The 20113-nt window shown below is 38.0% G+C and overlaps 1 protein-coding gene across 6 annotated transcripts in view; it reads left to right on the forward strand.

Annotated features, from left to right (window-relative positions):
- Positions 1-20113, forward strand: part of nyap2a (neuronal tyrosine-phosphorylated phosphoinositide-3-kinase adaptor 2a) — a 70004-nt gene that overhangs the window by 46680 nt on the left and 3211 nt on the right. For 4 of the 6 annotated variants that reach the window (XM_023792863.2, XM_023792867.2, XM_023792868.2 and 1 more), the window contains 4 exons: positions 406-710; positions 11774-12826; positions 15426-15632; positions 15862-15965. In XM_023792863.2, coding sequence (XP_023648631.1) covers positions 406-710; positions 11774-12826; positions 15426-15632; positions 15862-15965 — 1669 coding nt within the window. Of the gene's footprint in view, positions 1-405; positions 711-7135; positions 7526-11773; positions 12827-15425; positions 15633-15861; positions 15966-20113 lie in introns of those variants that run through there. The other 2 variants (XM_072701141.1, XM_072701142.1) reach the window with 2 other exon arrangements.

Below are 20113 nucleotides of genomic sequence, written 5' to 3' on the forward strand. Positions count from 1 at the left end.
TTTGGCTATCTGCAGTAGGTCTTGGAATGTATACTCCGTGGATATGGGGGAGGGGGGGCTTACTGTAATGCATTTGCCTTTAGAATGTATTTGTTTATTTTCTATTGGCAAGCAGGTTCTCTGAAACTCTTTATGAACACCTATTCATATAATCAAATATAAGTTATTTCTTGTATTTTGCATAGAAGAGCATAGCATTGAAAGGTTCATATCGAACTGTAAACATTTCCCAGGAGGGAATAAAAATTAAATGTACAAATCCATCTTTTCATGTTCTTTTTGGATGTTTGTGTTGTTGCTAACTATGAATAGCAAAATGTAATGATTAAACTGAAGCTATATATGCATATAAACAGCAATAATAAACAGCTAGCTCCGTAAAACCGACTCCGTTTTCCTTCCCAGGATCGGTGAAGATGTCGTTCATGTGTCAGAAGGCAGTTACGCAGGAAAGCACTTCCGCATGGGCTTCATGACCATGCCGCCTCCCCAGGACCGGCTACCCCTCTCCTGCGGCTCAGGCTTCTCTGTGCGCTCTCAGTCCTTACACTCTGTTGGAGGAGGGGACGAGGATGGCAGCCCCAGCTCCCGCAAACAGCCACCACCCAAGCCGAAGCGGGATCCTAGTACTAAGCTGAGCATGTCTGCAGAGACGGTAAACACGAGCGTGCCCTCAAGCATGTTGGCTAAAGACCTTGAGAGGTCAGAAGGTGAGTTGTGGGTCTAACCACCGCCAGTCTTTCTCCAGTAGTTATAGTTAATGGCATGTTTACTATTTGTTTGTTCATTTATTGTCCATTCATTTGGCAATAATCTCCACACTGTAAAACCCAACTAGTTAAGTTAACTCAAATGATTTGAGGAAACCGATTGCACCACGTTTGAGTTTATCGACTCAATCATTCAAGTTACTCATATAACTCAATCTATACTGGCAATCTAACTCAAACACGACAGTTAAGGAACTAAATTTATTTGTGTCATAGTAACTTAATGTGTTTATATTATTGACTCAAATAGTTAGGTGTTGTATACTTGATAGTAAAATGTGTTGAAACTAAGACAAGACACTTACTTGTACTCAATCCATTTGACATTTCAAACTCAATCACTTAATAAAAGTTAACATAAATGAAGCATTTTTACATACTCATTTAAAATGATTACTTGGCTGTATTTAATTTTTTCATTCCTACTTTAGTTTTAGCATTGCAATTTTTCAAAATTAAATTAAGGAAAGCACTAACAGATTCTCATTCTTAGTGTAACAATTATTTATTAGCAAAGTGCACTTTGTACTTGCACAAACAGTTACACATTTAAAGATAAAAAAAAATGTTTCCATCAATAAAATGTCAACTATAAAATTGTTTCTTATGTACATTGAGGAATTATTCACACTTGTGTAAGGTCATCAACAAAGAATTCTAAAATGCACTTTCTGTAGCTTAACATTTCCTTTTAGCTTAACCTTTCTTGTAGCTTAACACTTTTTAATTTTTTTCACAAGTTCTTGAAGTCAGTGTCTACCAACAGTATAAAACTAAAGAATATTCAAAACATGTCTTGGCTGTGTTTAAAAACACACTAAAACTGTTCAGCTGTTAAAAGTTTTGTAGCAATGTAACAAAGTGAACAATCTAAACAAATTTCCTTGAACATTAAACATTTTGCTGAACTGGATATGGGAAAATGACTCAACACTTAACTAGTTCATTTTTCAGAGACTGCAGTTTTGGTTTAAGCTGCCTGCGATCACTGCTGAGTTTTAACAGTACCATTTGAATGAACTCGAAAAAACCAGAACATTTCTCTGGATAGCTCAGATGTAGAGCATACATTAGGCCAAACAAGCAAACCAATGCATCAGTCCACGAGCTCTGGGACATTACCACCTCATCTTCCAACACAATGAACACTTGTTTAGTGGAGAAGGGCACTCGACCTGCAGGAACCTCCTCTTCAGTCATGGCCACCAGTGCGACCGTTCCTTCTTCAAAGTCCATTTCATCCTGAGAGAGAAAGTTTTTTTTAAATTCATTCACTTTGGAACAGCTTGAACTTGCTCATGTTTAGTTTATTTTTAATACTATTTATCAATTATCAATACGAGGTATGCAAGTCCCGTTCCTGCAGAAATTCAGTCCAAAGCTACACTTGCATGACTTTGGTCCATCTATCGTCTGTGAGACACAAACAAGTGCCATGTGGCCACAATCTTTATTATGTTTAGTAAATAAAGTGCATGTTGTATTTAGTGTCATGTTATTGTCGCTCATGGCTCTGACCTAAGATTGAAACTGAAGACAGAAAATACAAAGTGACTGAGTAGATTCTTTGGTCTCACCTGTTGACAAATAGATGAGATAGAAGTGAAAATAAAATTAGACAAAAATGAGATCTCATTTGTGCCTCATACATGTTTGAGCATAAACACTTTCCTCTGTAAGGGAAGAGGGAGGAAAGGTAGGAAAAAGAAAAGATGAGGGGAGAAGAGAGATAATAGAAGATGAGGGGATGCCAGATGAGATGACAGTGAGAGCAGAGAAGAGGGAAATAAGGAGAGCAGACAAGACAGGAGGAAGAGGAATAAGAAGAGAGATGGGAGAGGCCAAGAGGGAAAGGAGGAAGTGGAGAAAAGGGGGAAGAGAGGACAACAGTGGTAGGAGTGGAGAGGGTAATGCAATTTGTTTTGTACTTAAAAAAACTGCACCTTGACTGTTGTGAAGAGTCTGGATGAATCCTCCTTTAGGTAAACCACGAGGCCAGACAGAGCAACAGTCCTTGTGGCATGTATGTCATTTTTGTCCTAAAAGGATGACAAACATAAAATTAACAAAATGACAGCAAATTGAAGCTGTCCAAAGTACAAGTTACTTACCTGTTTATCGTAATCCAACAGAAGTTGTTCCATTGTCTCTCCAAGGCGCCCAGTTTTCTTCTTTCTGTAAAGCTTGATAAGCTGAGGTGAATATTCATCCAGTGCTGCATAAAAAGCATGCGGCAGATTCTGATTGGTGATATGAGAAATTCAAAGTAGAGCTAGGGGAAAAGTACAGAAAAGTGTAAACTGTACTAAAAAAAAGCTACTATATATTATAGTTTTAAAAGAGAATAGTTCAAGTTAACCAGGCAAATTCTTGCCATAACATCGCATGTGTGAATTCCTAACTATTAATGCTAATCTCATACACCGAAGCTAAAATCAAGTAAAGAAAACCGCCACTTACCAACCACATGGTGCTAACAGTAGCTTGCAATGTTAGCTAGCGCCATGCGTTCGAAAACACAACCATGTAGCATAAACGTTTTAAAACGTTCGGAATAACACCCTAAATTTTATCATATTACAAACCGGAGCCAAATTTCGATGTTTTCCTCAGTGAAATACCAATATATATGCTAAGTTGCTAACTATGAGACAAAACTTGTACACAAACTTGTACTTTGTAGTATAAGCATACAACATATATATATATATATATATAACGCAACTTCAAATGCAGCCTGTTTCACAATTTAAAAAATCTACTTTTTCGACATTTTTATACTTACTCAGACGGGGACCTCTTTAACGTTTTTGCAGCTCTTGAAACTGCTCGCGTGAGGGTTGTGTGCAAAGCCAAAGTCACGAGTGGGCGGGTTTACGGTTGACAACTTTTCATGGTCGTAATAAATAGTAAAAATATTTACAAAATGATAAAAGCATGTAAATAGATAAAACATTGGATAACATAAGAACAATTAGTTTGTCCTAAATCTAGAAATTAGAAAGTAGAAAGAATTGCGCTGAATTTCGAATTGCGCGGCTGATTTGTAGTTACCGACAACAACATTTCGACAGCATGACTGTCTGGCAGAGCGGGTAAAACTAAGCGACTAGGTACGCGAAGATCCGGGTACGATTCCCAAGCGGCCCCAATTTATTAGAAATTATTAGTGTTTAAATTGTTATGGTAACACAACAATTCTTTTTAGTGTGTGTTTTTTAATAAAACTCCAGCTTGCTGTGGTAATGCAAATATAAGACAATGACATTCAGTATGCAAATTCATAATAGACTAATAGAATCTTATATGTAATAGATATTTTACAATTTATTGTTTGTCCTGAAAAAATATGCATGCAGTTTAATGCAATTGTCAACACAACTTAAACAGTTCAAAACCATCTTACTCAAAGTGTCTCAAAAATTCATTAACACTCAATTAATATAAGTTATTACGTTATTTTTTTACCTTTGGGTTTTAGTTACCCAATTAGATAGGGTAATGTTAACCTTTCAGCAGAACTGAGTTGGAATAATTAGTTCAATTAGTGAGATGGTATGTTGGGTTTTACAGTGCAGTTTTTCATATAAAATATGATGAAAATACTCAGTGACTTTTGTCATGTTTCCAAATGGCTAGTTGCTTTATTTACACTTGAAGAATCCATAAATAATTCAAGGAACGTCATTATGCATTAACCAGTTGTTACCTGTCCTTAAGATCTTTTATCAGGAATCAGTTAGTCAAATTAAAAAGGAGACACAGGTAGTGTCAACCACTTGTGACCTACAAGTTTCCAACCGTCCAAAGATTATAAATTAAAATCATACGTCTAGAAATTCTGCTTAGGATGCCCGTGTGTGTTATAGTGATGTTATCCCATCCCATCCAGGACACACCACATCTCATACCCTTTTTCTCTGGGTTTGTCTTCAGATCATGACCTAAATTACAGCAGTCAAATGAAAATTGCTGCATGCTCAAGCTTGTTCTGTTCACATGACCATTAAATACTGAGTGACTAACTATTATGGAGTCTATACAAGAAAACATGAAGTTTTGTGGAAAACCTGACTAAAGTCCTACTGAGGTTAAGCTCCCCATTGTACACTGAATAATTCATATTTGACACAGAAACTGTCAGTGGCAAAAAGCCACAGGTGATATTGCTCTAAATATCTCAAGTGAATGGCACGTACGATTCCATTTATCAAAGGCGTATCCTAAATGCAGATGTTTTTGTATCTTTTCCAGCTATTCTTAACAGAGCTTCCCTTGGGGTACGTTGCACTAGCGTCAGTTTCTTTACAGAAGCTTAATGTAGATCTGATATGATACTTTCAAGAATTAAAGGTACCTTACAGTTTCATAAATAAGTGAAGTGAAAAATTGTCAACACACCACAACAAAATTGGTCCTCTACATTTAATCTATATGTAGCACAGCAGCTGTTATTTAGAGCCCAGGAAGCATTGTGTGGGGGCAGTACCTTGCAGGTCAGGGATTCAAACCAGCATCCGTCCAATCACAAGCATGCATCCCTAGCAATTAGGCCACAAACTCACACATATAGTGACCAGTAAAGCAATTCGGACACTTATGCCATATTTATACCATAATATCAGAATTTTATTAAGATGTGTAAAAAATGTTGTGCAAAATTGCATTTATGTTATGTTATTATGTTATGAAAACAAAATGTGTAACAAAAAGAAATTGGTTAGATGGTAAATTATAGAAGAATACACATGCTGTTCAAAATTATGACAAAAGAACTATTTGGACACTTAAATCTATTCCAGTTCTCAGGCTTAGTGGGACATGTTCAAGGATAATGTGATGATAAACTACACCTATGGGAACAACACCTGTGTCCCTAAAGTTAATTGACTTATATGCTCACTATAGATTATCTTGGAACAGTTCTTTGAAAGTAATTGTAAGCATCATTTGTTTGCAGTAAGAAGGCAATTCTGTTTGACAGATTAGCAAAAAGATTAATCTCCCATCTTCCACAGTTGGCTATATTGTTAAGAAAAATAAAGATGAAGGATTTGTTAATTAATGTGAACAGAAAGCACAATGGCAGACCAATAAAGACCACCAGCAGATTGGACATGCTAGTTATAGGTATAAATTTCTGAAATAAAGAAAGCAGAGTTTAATCCTTAAATCCGACACTGTGGTAAAGTTAGCTTTACATGTAATTTTCATTTGTGATATATTTCAGTGCTTCCATGCGTGTGGAGTGGTAGCTCTGAGACTTGGGATCTGTGCCAGTAATTGGAAGGTTGCTGATTTGAATCATGTGAATGCCAGGAATGATCTTACTCTGTTTGGCCCTTGAGCAAGGCCCTTAGCCTGCAATTTCTTCATCCTGGGTATGATGTTAATTTACATCCAGCCCTGCTAGCAGATCCTCCCACTTCCAGGGGAAAACATTTGGGGTTGGTGGTGGGATTGGTACTCCAGCCACTGGAAAAAAACTCACTCTGTTCAGACTAGTGTGGTGCAGAGGTATCACCCACTGCATGGCTGTACTCATGTTCTCATCCCTGAGGTGGTTTGTTGTGTGGTGGGTATGGCAATGTGCTGTAATCAGTGCATGCTCCTTACCTCTCCTCCTCTCTATGTGTGCACTTCACATTCAATAGCCCAGCTGTCTTGCTTAAAATTACTGGCAGTGAATGGACACAGTGCAATTATTAATAAATACATATAAAACACAGTACATTAAAGTTACGTGGTGCACATTGTCCACCATAGTAGGCACTTACCATTTCAGCATGAACTACTGAGGAGGTGCTTACCCAGTTATCTTGCTGATTGGTTGACCACAAGCATCAGCATTAACTTTTAAGTTATGTGGAAGTGCAGGGAAAAGAGATAGTAGTGGAGCAAGAAATGAGCAGATGGGATTATATTTGTACCTGTTACTTTTAGTCAGTCAATGAATATTTTTTTTGCTTGCATCAAATTCTGGGCCCTATGCACAAACCCACATGACCGCCCGCCCCCCCCAAAAAAAACAGCCTAATCACACAAGACTTCACTGGAATTTGGCCTATGATGTTAGGTAACCTAACATCATAGGCCTGCATGAAAATTGAACACTTTTGCATTTGGCTGAAGAGAACAGCTTTTTATCAAGTAGCCTATTTATTGAGCCTAGGGGTAGGAAACACACTATCACTGACTGGGGCATGATCACACTTTTCTTCAAATATCATAAACTTAATTAATGCCAAATAAATTATTTCTATATATTTGTTTTGTCTTTACATTCATCTTTATTTTAATGTACATTGTAAATATGTCATATTTATGTTAAGTTTGTAATTTGACATCAAAATATAGACATTGCAAAATGCAGTTTGGAACACTTACAGTACATAGTATGCAATGGTGGCAGTTTTGATCCCAGATATCTGAACTCATGAAAAAATGAATAAATGGTGTAGTTGCAACATTCAGTTGGATAAATAAATAAGAAAAAGCAAACTCGGGTCACTATTTCTGGTCTCCTTCCATTGAATATTTAGGAGCTCTCATGTGTAAGCATGAGCCTTTCACACCTGGCCACATCCCCCCCCCCCCTTTTACGGCGCTGACGGGGATGTATCTGGATCGCGTTTCACGTCTGCGTTGTTCATCAAATTACCATGCGAATGCGATTTCAATACGCGGAAGTGCGGCTGTTTACAATGTGAATAGCGATCTTCACGCGAAGGCGGTACTACACGCCTTCTATGCAGGTAAAACAAAGAAAGGTGACATTGTTTACTTTTACTTTTTGCCGATTTAACCTAATTTTAAAAACTTTAAATACCTCCGACAATAGACGTTTTGAAAAGAAGACAGATTACAGATTTAGCCAGCGTTTTTCCCATGATTCTACACGAACATTTCGGCGAGATATAAACTGAAATAGACGAGAACCCAGGGGGTTAAGCAAACAAAAAAAATATATATATATATTTAGACTTATCTAGATTACATCATGTTAAGCTATGTGTAATTTCGCGGTGATATTGAAGTGTTTAATAATCACAGTTCATTTAATGTAGGCTATTTGCTTTCACATTTGGGCTCACCTTTCTTGGGAAAAAAATTTGTAAGCAGTTGCTTTCCCTCATTTCTTTTTTTTGTTTCTTTCCTGCCTCTCTTTTCTTTTTTGAAAACCGGATTTATCTTTCTTTGGCATCATCTTCCAGCACGGATTCAGCTGTTTCAGCAGAATGACCGCTAAATTAAATGCGCCTAGTTAAAAAGCCCGGTGAAGACTAAACCATTGCAAGGGGTGAGGGTGCTTTTCCTCAGGCACTGTAAGCTAGGAAACAATTCAATCCGTCAACCGATTTATTTTCCCACAAAAATTACATTTACATTAGTTACCAACATTTATTGTGATCTTTGAATAATATTAATGTTTAAAGGAAAATAAAATTCCAGATTCCTTAGGGGCCCTCCCCCCAAATGGGGCCCTGGTAACTCAGTCCCCTTTTTCCCCCCACTACGACGCCCCTGAGAACACCTATCAAGATCACTTTTTGCCGGAGACATGGTCATGCACGAGGTGAAAAGGTGGGAGCACATCATTTACAGGACCACCACTATTCCACCAAAGGCTTTTGAGGTGACGCAGGTGAAGGATGAGGTAACAGTGAGTGTTTCCTCGTTTTCTGGTATCACCAGATCATCCCTGCAGTGCCAAAAGTATATTGTCAGAACACAGGGAAAACATAAGCTTACTGCTGAACGAACACAGTGACTAGGAACGAGGACTTAATTATGGTTGTGTGTGTTTTTTTATTTTAATTTTGGGTTGGCATTTCACAACATATAAATAAAAGTGAAATCTTTATTCAAACAAAACACAACCTATAGTTTTAAGGTGTTTTAAAATGTTCAAATGAATGATAATATATATATTTTAGGAAGGCTAACTTTAATGGTATGAGACTGAAACTAGAAACTATAAACTGGATGGAATTAAATAGCAAAACTGATGAAGAGGCATGGTACTTTTTTGAAAGCACATTATTGCAAGTGCAAGAGGACTTCATATATGTTTCCAGTAAAACTAAATCTAGGAAACTGCAACCAAGGTGGTTTACTACAGAAATTAAGAATAAAGTCAGGAGGAAAATGACTCTCTTCCACAAATGGAAAATAATCTAATGATTTCAAAATAAAGCAGGAGTGTCTAAATCTACAGGTTGAGTTAAAAAAATAACATTGGACTCACAAAGAGGAATGTAGAACGGAAGATTGCATTGGAGGCAAAGGATGACATTAAAAGTTTCTTCCAATATTTTAACTCCAAAAGAGCTCTGAAAGCTGAAATGACTAATTTACAGGATAGTAAGGGCCCTATAATTGAAAATGAAATTGAAATAGTAAATGAGTTTAATGATGGCCCTGATGGCATCTTACCTATAGTTTTAAAAGAGATGAGGGTTGATATTATTAGCTGTTATTAACCTTTAACTTTATTATTTCAGAAATTCGTATCTGTATAGAATATCAGTTTAACTTGCATCACTGGAAAAGTAATGGAAGCTATAATCCAAGTGAAAATTATAGATTACCTGAATTCATATAACATTCTGAGGGAAAGCCAACATGGATTTAGGAGAGGTAGATGCTGTTTAACTAATCTACTGCAGTTCTTTAAGGAAGCTACAAGAGAAATTGATCACAAAAAGGCCTATGATGTGATCTATTTAGATTTCCAATAGGCTCCTGCGAAAGCTCAACGCTGCAGGGATTTTAAGACCTGTAGCAGCTTGGATTGAAAACTGGTTAACAGACAGGAAGCAGTGGGTAGTTTTTAGAGGCACAATGTCATAGTGGGCCTGCGTTCATAGTGGGGTACCGCAGAGTTAAATTTTAGGACCACTATTGTTCTTAATTTACATTAATGATATTGACATCTCTAGGTGTGTGGAGTTTAAGTCAAGGGAGGTGATTCTAAGATTATACAATTTTTTGGTTAAGACCCCACCTAGAATATCATGTGTAGGTTTGGTCACCATGCCTTAAAAAGGACATTGCTGCCTTCATGTTCAACGTAGGGCTACAAGAATGATCCCTGGTCTTAAAGGAATGTCTTATGAGGCCTCAAGCAAAAGAGACTAAGGGGGGACATGAACCAAGTAATAATAAAGTATAAAGTTCTAACAGGTCTGGATGCTGTTCAGCCAAATGGCTACTTCAATATTAGTTTAAATACTAGCTCCATCAAATCAGAGCTAGATAAGATTTTAACAATTATGGGCTATTAGTTGAGTTCTCCCCAAACAAGCTTGATGGGTTAAATGGCCTCCTTTCATTTGTAAATTTCTTATGTTCTTATTTTCTTTTGGTGCTTCATTAAACAGTATGATTACGCTAAAGGACCAGATGTACTCTATAATAAAACGTATATAAAATAAATTAAATTAAATAACAAAAACACCATTACTGCACTTCCAGCGCATACCTGTATCAGTAACAAGTGGCATACTGTACACCTGCTCATTTCTATAAGGCACCACTTAAATACCATTTAACAATGCACCACTGACTTTTGATGTGTTTGTTGGTCAAAAGTGCGATGTCATTTTGCTGCCTTAAAATAACAATGCACTGACAATGTGCCCAGATACGCCTCATTTAAAAAACACCACTCCTACAAGCATGAAACCGGCGCAAAATCATTTGCTATTTTGAAGACATGCGGGAATGGTGTTAAATTGAGCTGGTACGAAACTAGAAAAACCTCTTTGCATCGTGCTTTGCACTGGTGGAAAATAGGACCCTTTGTTTCTACCAACCAATTGAGTAATCTATGACTGTGATGCTTTATGCTCAGCTGATTGGTAGAAATAAAATCTTGGTCTGGATTTGTAGCTACTAGACCTGAAATGCCCCACACTGTTTTTATTCTATGTATGGCTTTGTCCTGCAATTTTTTAAAACAAGTCCCATGAGATGTCAACTGAATGTTTTGATTTAAGCTTTGAAATTTGGGATTCTTCACATCATAACCTAAACTCTCGTGATGTTCTCCCAGTTGCCTATCAAAATTCTGCATGCAATTGAGGAAATAATAATGCATTGTGATTTTAATATTAACACTATGTCTTAATGTGATAATTTTTCCAGCCCTAATAAATATATAAATCTTAAAAACTATGGCACATGTACACGTAGATACAGACACAACACACACATACGTGTCGTGTCTGTCTGTATATGGGCCTTAATTTTTTCCCCCTTCCTCTCTCTACCCTACTTGAAACTTCCTATCCTGAGAGAAAAAGGCCCTAGACAGAGATCCTATATTTAGAAATGATGGGCTGAACGGAGCAATTGACTGTCTCACTGCAATTTACAGAGGTGCCCACACTGTAACACACACACACATATATATATATACACACATTTTACTGCGCACTTAGACATACATATACACATACATATACAAAATTGTAAACAGACACATTTTGTCAGCATATATGTACAAAATTGTTAATGTGTCCCTCTACAAATTTCACTAATTAGATTCTCCAAGGTCTTTAATAGGTTACAGTCATTGAAATCACCAGCACAGGTAATAAACGTTTATACTAAGAGGGGAGGAATTCAGGGAGGCCATCAAATTGGGGCCAATGGATCAGGCAGAATCTCTTTGGGACATAAACATTTGCTGAGCTTTTGTACAAAGGTTCATGTGCACATTAATCTGCAATGTGTTGATAAGCTAGGAGTTTTTGATTTACAGTATATGAATGACCCAGATTCTTCAAAATACCCCCAGAGCTACATATAATGATGTGAAGGAATATGTACTCAAACCTTCTTATTACTTTTTAAATTTCTCCAAATGAAGGAATAAAAGTAAAAAATAAGGGCAGAGGTTCCATTATTATTGTTCATTAATTTATGCTTATAGTTCCAAATAATACTAATTTCTTATCATTTTTAATGTTAAAATATTCTGTGTTTTTATGGTTTAGCATCATCCAAGTCCCGACTTTGCAATGAGGACTACAAGAAGGTGCCACCCCCCAAACCGAAGAGGAACCCCAACACCCAGCTGAGCACTTCATTTGACGAGTCCTACATCAAGAATCACGTGGCCAGTAAACCTTCCAAAAAGGAGATGCCCTTGTCCCAGAGCCTGGCCCGTGACTCGGATGTGGATGAGCCGGTCTACATCGAGATGGTGGGCAATGTGCTTCAGGACCTCCAGCGAGATGATGAGGACCAGAGTGAGGCTGTGTATGAAGAGATGAAGTATCCTACTTTGGATGACTTCAGTCAGGACTCCAAGTGGGACCACCTTAGTGGTTCATCTCAATGCCCAACACCCACTATCCCTGACATGGACCTGACACGGGTCTCCACACCCCGGGGCTCATTGTGTGACATCCCTGCCCCCTTTCCCAACCTGCTGTCACATCGCCCCCCCCTGCTGGTGTTCCCTCCTGCCCCTGCACAGTGCTCTCCAAACTCAGATGAGTCACCTCTAACACCACTGGAGGTCACAAAGCTGCCTGCACTGGAGAATATGTCCTATATCAAAACTAGGACATCTCCCACCTCTACTGAGTCGCTGACATCCTCGCATCGTAGAACAGAGAAAGAAGCCCCTGTGACGCAGACCATCACATCTTCAGGAAGGTCCTCTGCACCCCCTATGCCTTCCAGCCTGTACAAATCCTCGGGCTCTGCACACGGGTACCCACGCAGCCACTCGGCCTGCCCCTCTCCCGTCAGCATGGGCCGCTCTCTCACACCTCTTAGCCTAAAGCGGCCCCCACCCTATGATGCTGTGGTAGTGGGGCCCATGCCTCGCAGTGCTTCTGCTGTGCCTCACTCTTCAAAGATCTCTTCTCAGGAAGGGACTAAACTGTCAAGCTCCTCCAGTGCCCATGGATCCATGCAGACTGCGCCACGTTCACGCACCCCCACCAGCCCATTAGATGAGCTCACCAATCTTTTCACCACTGGGCGGAGTCTTCTAAGGAAGTCCTCTAGTGGCAGAAAGTCCAAAGAGCCTGCAGAAGGTGAGTATTCCAATCCGGTCAGTTGCCCTCACCAACATTAGATTTCTAATTGTTATTGCCATTCGGTGATGGCAATGTTCTTATGTTCTTATGTACATACAGTGATTTGGGGGGCAGCGGGGAGTTATAGTGCCCTATACATTATTCATACAAAAATTATATGAACAGAACTATTTTGTTGTACGTAATTAAAAAAAATATCTTTATATTGAAAGCACAATTCCACAATTCTTATTTGCCTGTGTTTTTATCACAAATTATTTATTTAATCCATACTATCCTCTGCCGTTGTCCGATACCCCATAGCGTTCCACACATGCTGAGTATGTTTACAGATTTTTCACCATATAACTTGCAGTAGTGTAGTCTAGCACTCCTGATTAGTCTGCATGCTCTTTAATGCTGCCCCTCTCCATTTAAACAGGCAGGCATTGTAAACTATCACATTCTGCCACTAGGCCTGACAGAATGTTACACTGCAAGACTGACCTATTTATAGAGCATTTGCTTCAGAGAAGCTGAAGTACTATATGGCAGGGATGAGAGAGATCACTGTGGTAGACAAGAAAAAAGTGAATGCATTTTTACCAGCAAAAACCTGTGCTCACCAAGAACATATATGTACACCACTGGTGTGTGATATCTGTTTGCGGCTTATTACTTTATTTACTCTGTTGTGCTTAGATGCCCTGCTTTGACACAATGGATACCTGAGATGTAAAAAACAAGGATGGGAAGAAATATGGAAAGTCATTGTGAAGATGCATAAAAATCCAGCAACATTGGAAGCCTAGGCACATATAAGGCTAAGGAAAAGGCAAACTCGCTGTCAAGTGTGCCTCTCATTGAACTACCACCCCTCCACCTGCTGTTACCATGGTGGTAGGAGATTATGCCACTACACAACAGAGAAACCATATCTTTTGCTTTTGAACATTGTATAACCATAATGTTTAATAATAGAATGAATCAATTTTTAAATATAATCTTTCAGTCTTGCTAATTAAATTGGTGACAAAGGTTAAAAAGTGTTACAATAGTAAGACGGCTTTCAGTGTTGATGAAGAACACACTTCTGTTACTTTTGAAAGTAACAGAGACTTGACACCATCAAGGGTTAAATGCATCTTAAGTTAGATCTGTTTTTTTAGCCTCTTTTTGTGGGGTGCAGTGGCCACACGCCCTCAACCTAAGCTCTTTCTCTGTAATATTCTGGTCTAGTCCTGCATGGCTGAGATGGCAATTAGGACTGAAACACTTGGCAGCAAAAATAGTGGAAAGCTTTCATCAGTTAGCAAAGTAATTTTCTTAATGCTTCCCAAGAATATAAAGGATGTGATGAATGTGTCAGCCTATAAACCTATGTTTGATATATGGAGGAAGGAACAGCAGCTTGCAGAGCATGACAGAACAGTGTTTTACTGTTTTGTTTTGCTTTATATGTGTGATGTATGATTTTATGTTGGATTGGGCTGTGCTATGTTATGCTTTCTGTTTGCCATGCATTAAGCGAATTAAGTGATTACAAGTGAAAGGATGGTTATGTTAATAACAGCCATCAACCTGATTGTGACATTGTAATTTTATTTCCGTAACCATCATTAAAATTATCTGCCATTTGTACCACAGTACCCATTATGTTGGTTCATACCAGACTGGAAAGCCTTCGTGCACATCTTGGTCATCTTGGCCGTTCAGCACTCTGTTAGAGATTGATGGTTTTTTCTTCCTTGGACTACTCTCAGTAGGTATTCACCATGACTGACTGTGATCACCCTCCAAGCTTTGCCATTTTGGAGATGCTCTAATCCAGTCGTCTGACCTAAATTTAGATCTTTGTCGCTGCTATTTTTTCTACATTCAACTTGTCGACTACAATTACTAAATATTAGCTAACTGTCTTCCACTTCACTGTATTTCTGTCATGCTATGGTAGTGTTATTATGCGTGTGCACTACTGTGGCTCAATAGAGACATCTTGTGGACAATGTGATGTACTGCCTCTCAGGGAGGCAATGCTTGCAGTCAGCATCAGTCGTTACAGGTGTCATTTGATATGCCTTGACCCCTTTTTGGGCAACGGTAATAATTTTTTATGACAGAGAAATGTATTGCTTGAATTATGGTGTCACTTTCTAAAATAATCTGAAATGTAACTAGATCTTAATTAATTTCATAAGAACAAAGAAAGCCCATTAAAATGTATAAAATGCATTTATTTATTGAGCAAAATTACCCAGCATTAAATGTTCACATTCTGGTGCCACTGTAATGATTGCTTCAATTATGAAGGTCTACAACAATTCGCCATTTTTTAGAGATCAACTCAGTAAAACAAAACTGTGGAGAGCTAAAATATAGATCCAAGATTAACAAAAAGTATTAATGCAGATGCATTTATATTAATTTCAATATTTGATTAAAAGATTGTTCCTTCCTTGCGAGAATTTGTCTGCCACAAAGTCAGGACTGGGGCCAGGAAAGCATTGTTTGGAAATTTATCCTTGAGATGGCTTAATGTTACGCTACACCAGTTATCATGTTGACCTTACCCATATTCTATAAATAAGACAATTGCCTCTGTTACCTATTTTTGCAGCTGAGATCAAGAGTAAGAGCCATAGCACTGAGCCACAGCCCAAAGACGACAGCAAAGACAAGGGAGCCATTCATGGCCCACTGCCCAAGGACTCCCTAAAAGCACTCGAGATGGATGGAAAGTCAGGACAATCAGGCAATACCATGTCTAGCAGTTTGGGGTGTTCCTATTTCAGCCATACTATGATGCTAGGGAGTAACATTTTAGGTGAGGGTTCAAGGGGGACAAATTTGTGAATCAGGGTTGATATCTTAACTCTCTGAGTACCACTTGTTTACTACTACTGGAAATATAATCAGACTTTGTTATCTACATTCAAGTCTAGTGGTGGTATTTTGTAATTTACTAGCCGAATAAATGTCTTTTTGACATCATTTAACAAAGCTTTTTTCAGATCAAGATGTTTGTTGTTAACTCAACTCTACTAATCTTGCAGAACCCAAAACGGTGGCCAGAGGGGGACAGTCAGCCTCAGTGTCAGGTGTGGTCCCCAACCTGGGGACACCCCAGCGACAGGTTCCAGGGCCACAGCAGAGCCAGGTACCATCACTCACCAGTGAATGAACTTGTGTGCTGCCCTTGTCCTACCTGTGTCCTATCCATGTGTCTGCAATCCATCTGTCTGTTACAAACTGATTCAGGTCCTTTTGACTGAAAGTACTGTGCTGTGTTTGTGTCTGTCAAAACTTTTTCCAAATCTCTTCAATTTAATGTGTGTACGTGTGTATACACACACACATGCACACACACACACAAGTTTGTAATTATATCTTTGCGGGGTCTCTCCATTCATTTCTATGGGGAAAACTCTAATCCCAACATGACGACCTTTACCCCTACCCAGCCCTAACCTTAACCATAAGTAACCAAACAAAATACAAGACTTCTGGCATTTTTAGTTTTTTGATTGCATTCACAGATCTGTGTCAGAACCTGAAAAATGGTCCGCACAACATGAAAAACAACTGGTTTTTATTACATTATGGGGGACATTTGATCCCCACAATGTGATATAAACTTAATCCACACATACACGCACACACACACAAACACACACCAGGGTTTCCGCGGGTCTTAAAAAAGTCTTAAAAAGTCTTAAATCACTTTTCCGTGAATTAAGGCCTTGAAAAGGTCTTAAATCAGACCAGCAAGTCTTAAATTCATATGATCATGGCATTAATTTTTGTGAGGGATTGTTTCCTCGTGTGTTTTGATTTTAAAGAGAAGCAAAAGCGTAATTTCTGTGCTACATGGCTTAGATCGCTCAATATTCATTGAACGGTAGATGGCGTTATGTGCTGCTTCATCTGTCAGTAACCCGAAGAAGAACTTGACAAGCATGCGCAGATGAACCCTTTCTTCTAAAGCGCGCTATTTAGACATGTAGTGCGATTGGAAGGCCGAAGAATACGTATATTCTTATGATTCTTATGATTATAATATAATATCATAATTCTTATGATTATAATATATTCGTATGAATTTCCCTACGATATTTTTTTTTTCCTTAAATTTTCTTTATTTGGTCTTAAAAAGGTCTTAAAAAAGTCTTAAATTTGCTCTTAGAAAACCTGCAGAAACCCTGCACACACACACTTTACACTGTATATGTTAGAAATGGGAATTCGTATTTGAATAATATAACAAATTTATCATTTGAAGAGATTTTAATGTAAATTACAATTACACTACACATCCAAGCTCTCCCGAACATTCCAGGAATCTCCCACAAATTGACAGTGGCTCCCAAACACCCACAGGAAATCTGTTGTTCCACTATTCAACAGCAGTAAAATTAGCTGGCAAGAAGTTTTACTACCACAACCCCACCCTACTCGGTCAGCAAATTTTACTGCAGCAAATTTTACCCCATACAACACCCCCCAGGCTTGGACGGTATATAATTTTTAATACCGTTATACCGTCCAGACATTATATTGTGGTATACAGTATTTTGATGGCATTTTTAAATAATTATTTTCTAGTACTTCCTGATAATTTGCTGAGTGCAAGGTGGGGTATTACTATAACACCACTCAAGCCTAGCCAGCAACCCTCTTCCCAGTTGCCACATCCCTGAAATCAATATGCATAAGGTGGGATATCTGATATATAATAACAATATTATATATATATATATATATATATATATATATATGTCTGATATATATATATATATAACAATAAGGTCTGCAGCAACAACAAAAATCTAAATTGGGGTGCATAAAAGTAAATTATCAAACGATTGACATTAGACAGTTGACATAGGCTTAGGTGCATATAATAGCTTAGAACGTAAAAGACATCATGTAGTTAAATGCTGCCTTCACTTTAGGCAACGTCTAACTAAGCTGGGGAGTATTTAATTATTCATACCATCATACTGCCCATACATTATACTGCAGTACATGGTATTTTTATGGTATTTCCAAAGCAACACTATTCCGTTATTTTGAAATATTGGTGAAGAAATTCACCATGCAGGGGGATGGGGTCCCCACATTAAAAATCACTGGTGAATCCAGACAGTTTTCAGAATGCGCTTTTCTGGTTTTCGGGAGTTAGTGTACCCCTGCATTCTTATTCTGCTTAGCACAATATTTCACTAGCTTCCTTGCTGGGTAGTTTCAGCCTAGCTGAAGGGGCAATGTGTGGCTCAGTGGGCTAAGCCTCTGTGCCTATGATTGGAAGATCGGTGCTTTGAACTTCACCCTCAGCAAAATAGTCAAATATTTTTGAGCCCTTGAGCAAGGCCCTTAACCCCCAGCTCCAGGGGCATGCGGACTGACCCTGTGCTGTGACCTCCAAACTTGCTCTCACCTGTGTATGTGTCAGTGTGTGTCATGGAGAGCAGAATGGGGTAGAGAAAAAGAACCTTTCCAATGTACCTGTACTCACTCTTGTGCAAATGGCAAATAAAGGATCATTTCATTTAAAGTTTTTTTTCAGATGTCTGCCCTTTGTGGCAGATCCCTTATTCTACATTAAGTGACAAGGGCCATTAGGCAAAACAAAAATGAGAAAATGCATGTTAAGGTCGTTAATAGTGGTCTGCATAAATCTTCAAAAATTTAAATGGGGATTTTTGCTGTCGAATATGTAAATGTTTTAAAAATTCAAATTTTATTTGAATAATAAAGTTCAACTTTCCGGGCCTAGTATATATACTGTGTATATTTATAACATATACACAAACATCAATTCTATCTAAGGCAAACGTACTCCTTTCAGACATTTTTATCCTCGTTTGTTTCGCTGTTTAATACATCTTGTAAAAGTCAGATCCCAAAACACTTTAAGCACTTTGTATACCTCTAATTTCATTGGAAGTTTTTTGAGTCAATGGTATTTTTAATCACTTTAATTATTATTTAATATGTGCATACAACTGCATGTCTGGAATTAAATTAAATGCTAGTGTATGTTTCTGTATGCATTATCTTATTAGATAAAAGTTATATTTTTCTTTAGTTTAATTCTATTGTATTAAAAACATATAATTTTCCTGCCTTGTAATTTCATAAGACTTCACCTACTGAAATCAAACAATAAAATCAGATCAATTAAAACTGGAAAGTTGTATATCGCACAAATTAAATAATTCTGATATCAATAATTTTGTTTTTTTTGGGCAGGGGGCTGGGGCATCATTCAAATTCTCAGTATGTAAACAGAGACATATAGTTTATAAATCAACAAGCACATTACAGTATTATCTACAGTCTATTAGAATTAATGCCCTCAGAGCTTTGAATACTCACATACTCCCACATACCCGACATATGTTCATTAGTCACACACCCTGCCACAAATGCCTAAGCTATAAGAGTATACTTATATTTTCAGGCAAATATAAGATCATCTTAAATAAATAAATGATTTCCAAAACCATGATGTCCAATCTTCTCTGTGGTGTTGTCCTTCTTTTGTGTCTGTGTTTATGTCTGTTTAATGTGAGATCTTTTGTTTGGTGTATGGCAATTTGACAGTGTACTATAAGACATCAGTAAAGTTAGATTGTACTGAATGTGTTGACACTACTTCCCTAAATTTCCTACACTAGGGAATGACATGAAATGTTGCAAGATTTATTACTTGACTGGCAGAAGTGTATTTCCTTGGTGAATTGGACCTCTCAGCAAAATTACTTAATTACACATTTGTATCTTTATCACTAGCAACACATCCTGACAGTCAAAACATTCAGCCAGTTGCACTTGCTGACATTCTGAACATAAATATATCCATTCCATACCTGAGAAGCAAATGATCAGGTCTTAGTGGAGTGTACATAAGAACATAAGAAATTTACAAACGAGAGGAGGCCATTCAACCCATCAAGCTCGCTTGGGGAGAACTCAACTAAAATCTTATCTAGCTCTGATTTAACAGAACCCAGGGTTTTAGCTTGCACTACACTAACAGGAAGACTATTCCATACTCTACACCCTGTGTAAAGAAGTGCTTTCTCAAATCCATTTTAAAATGTTCTCCCGCTAATTTCCACCTATGGTCACGAGTTCTAGTATTTAAACTAATATTGAAGTAGCTATTTGCCTGAACAGCATCCAGAGCTGTTAGAATCTTATAGACCTGGATCATGTCCCCCTTAGTCTCCTTTGCTCAAGGCTGAACAGATTCGGCTCAGCTCACCTCTCCTCATAAGACATTCCTCTAAGACCAGGTAT

Source organism: Paramormyrops kingsleyae, chromosome 17 (genome assembly GCF_048594095.1).
Source record: "Paramormyrops kingsleyae isolate MSU_618 chromosome 17, PKINGS_0.4, whole genome shotgun sequence".
Lineage (NCBI taxonomy): Eukaryota > Metazoa > Chordata > Actinopteri > Osteoglossiformes > Mormyridae > Paramormyrops > Paramormyrops kingsleyae.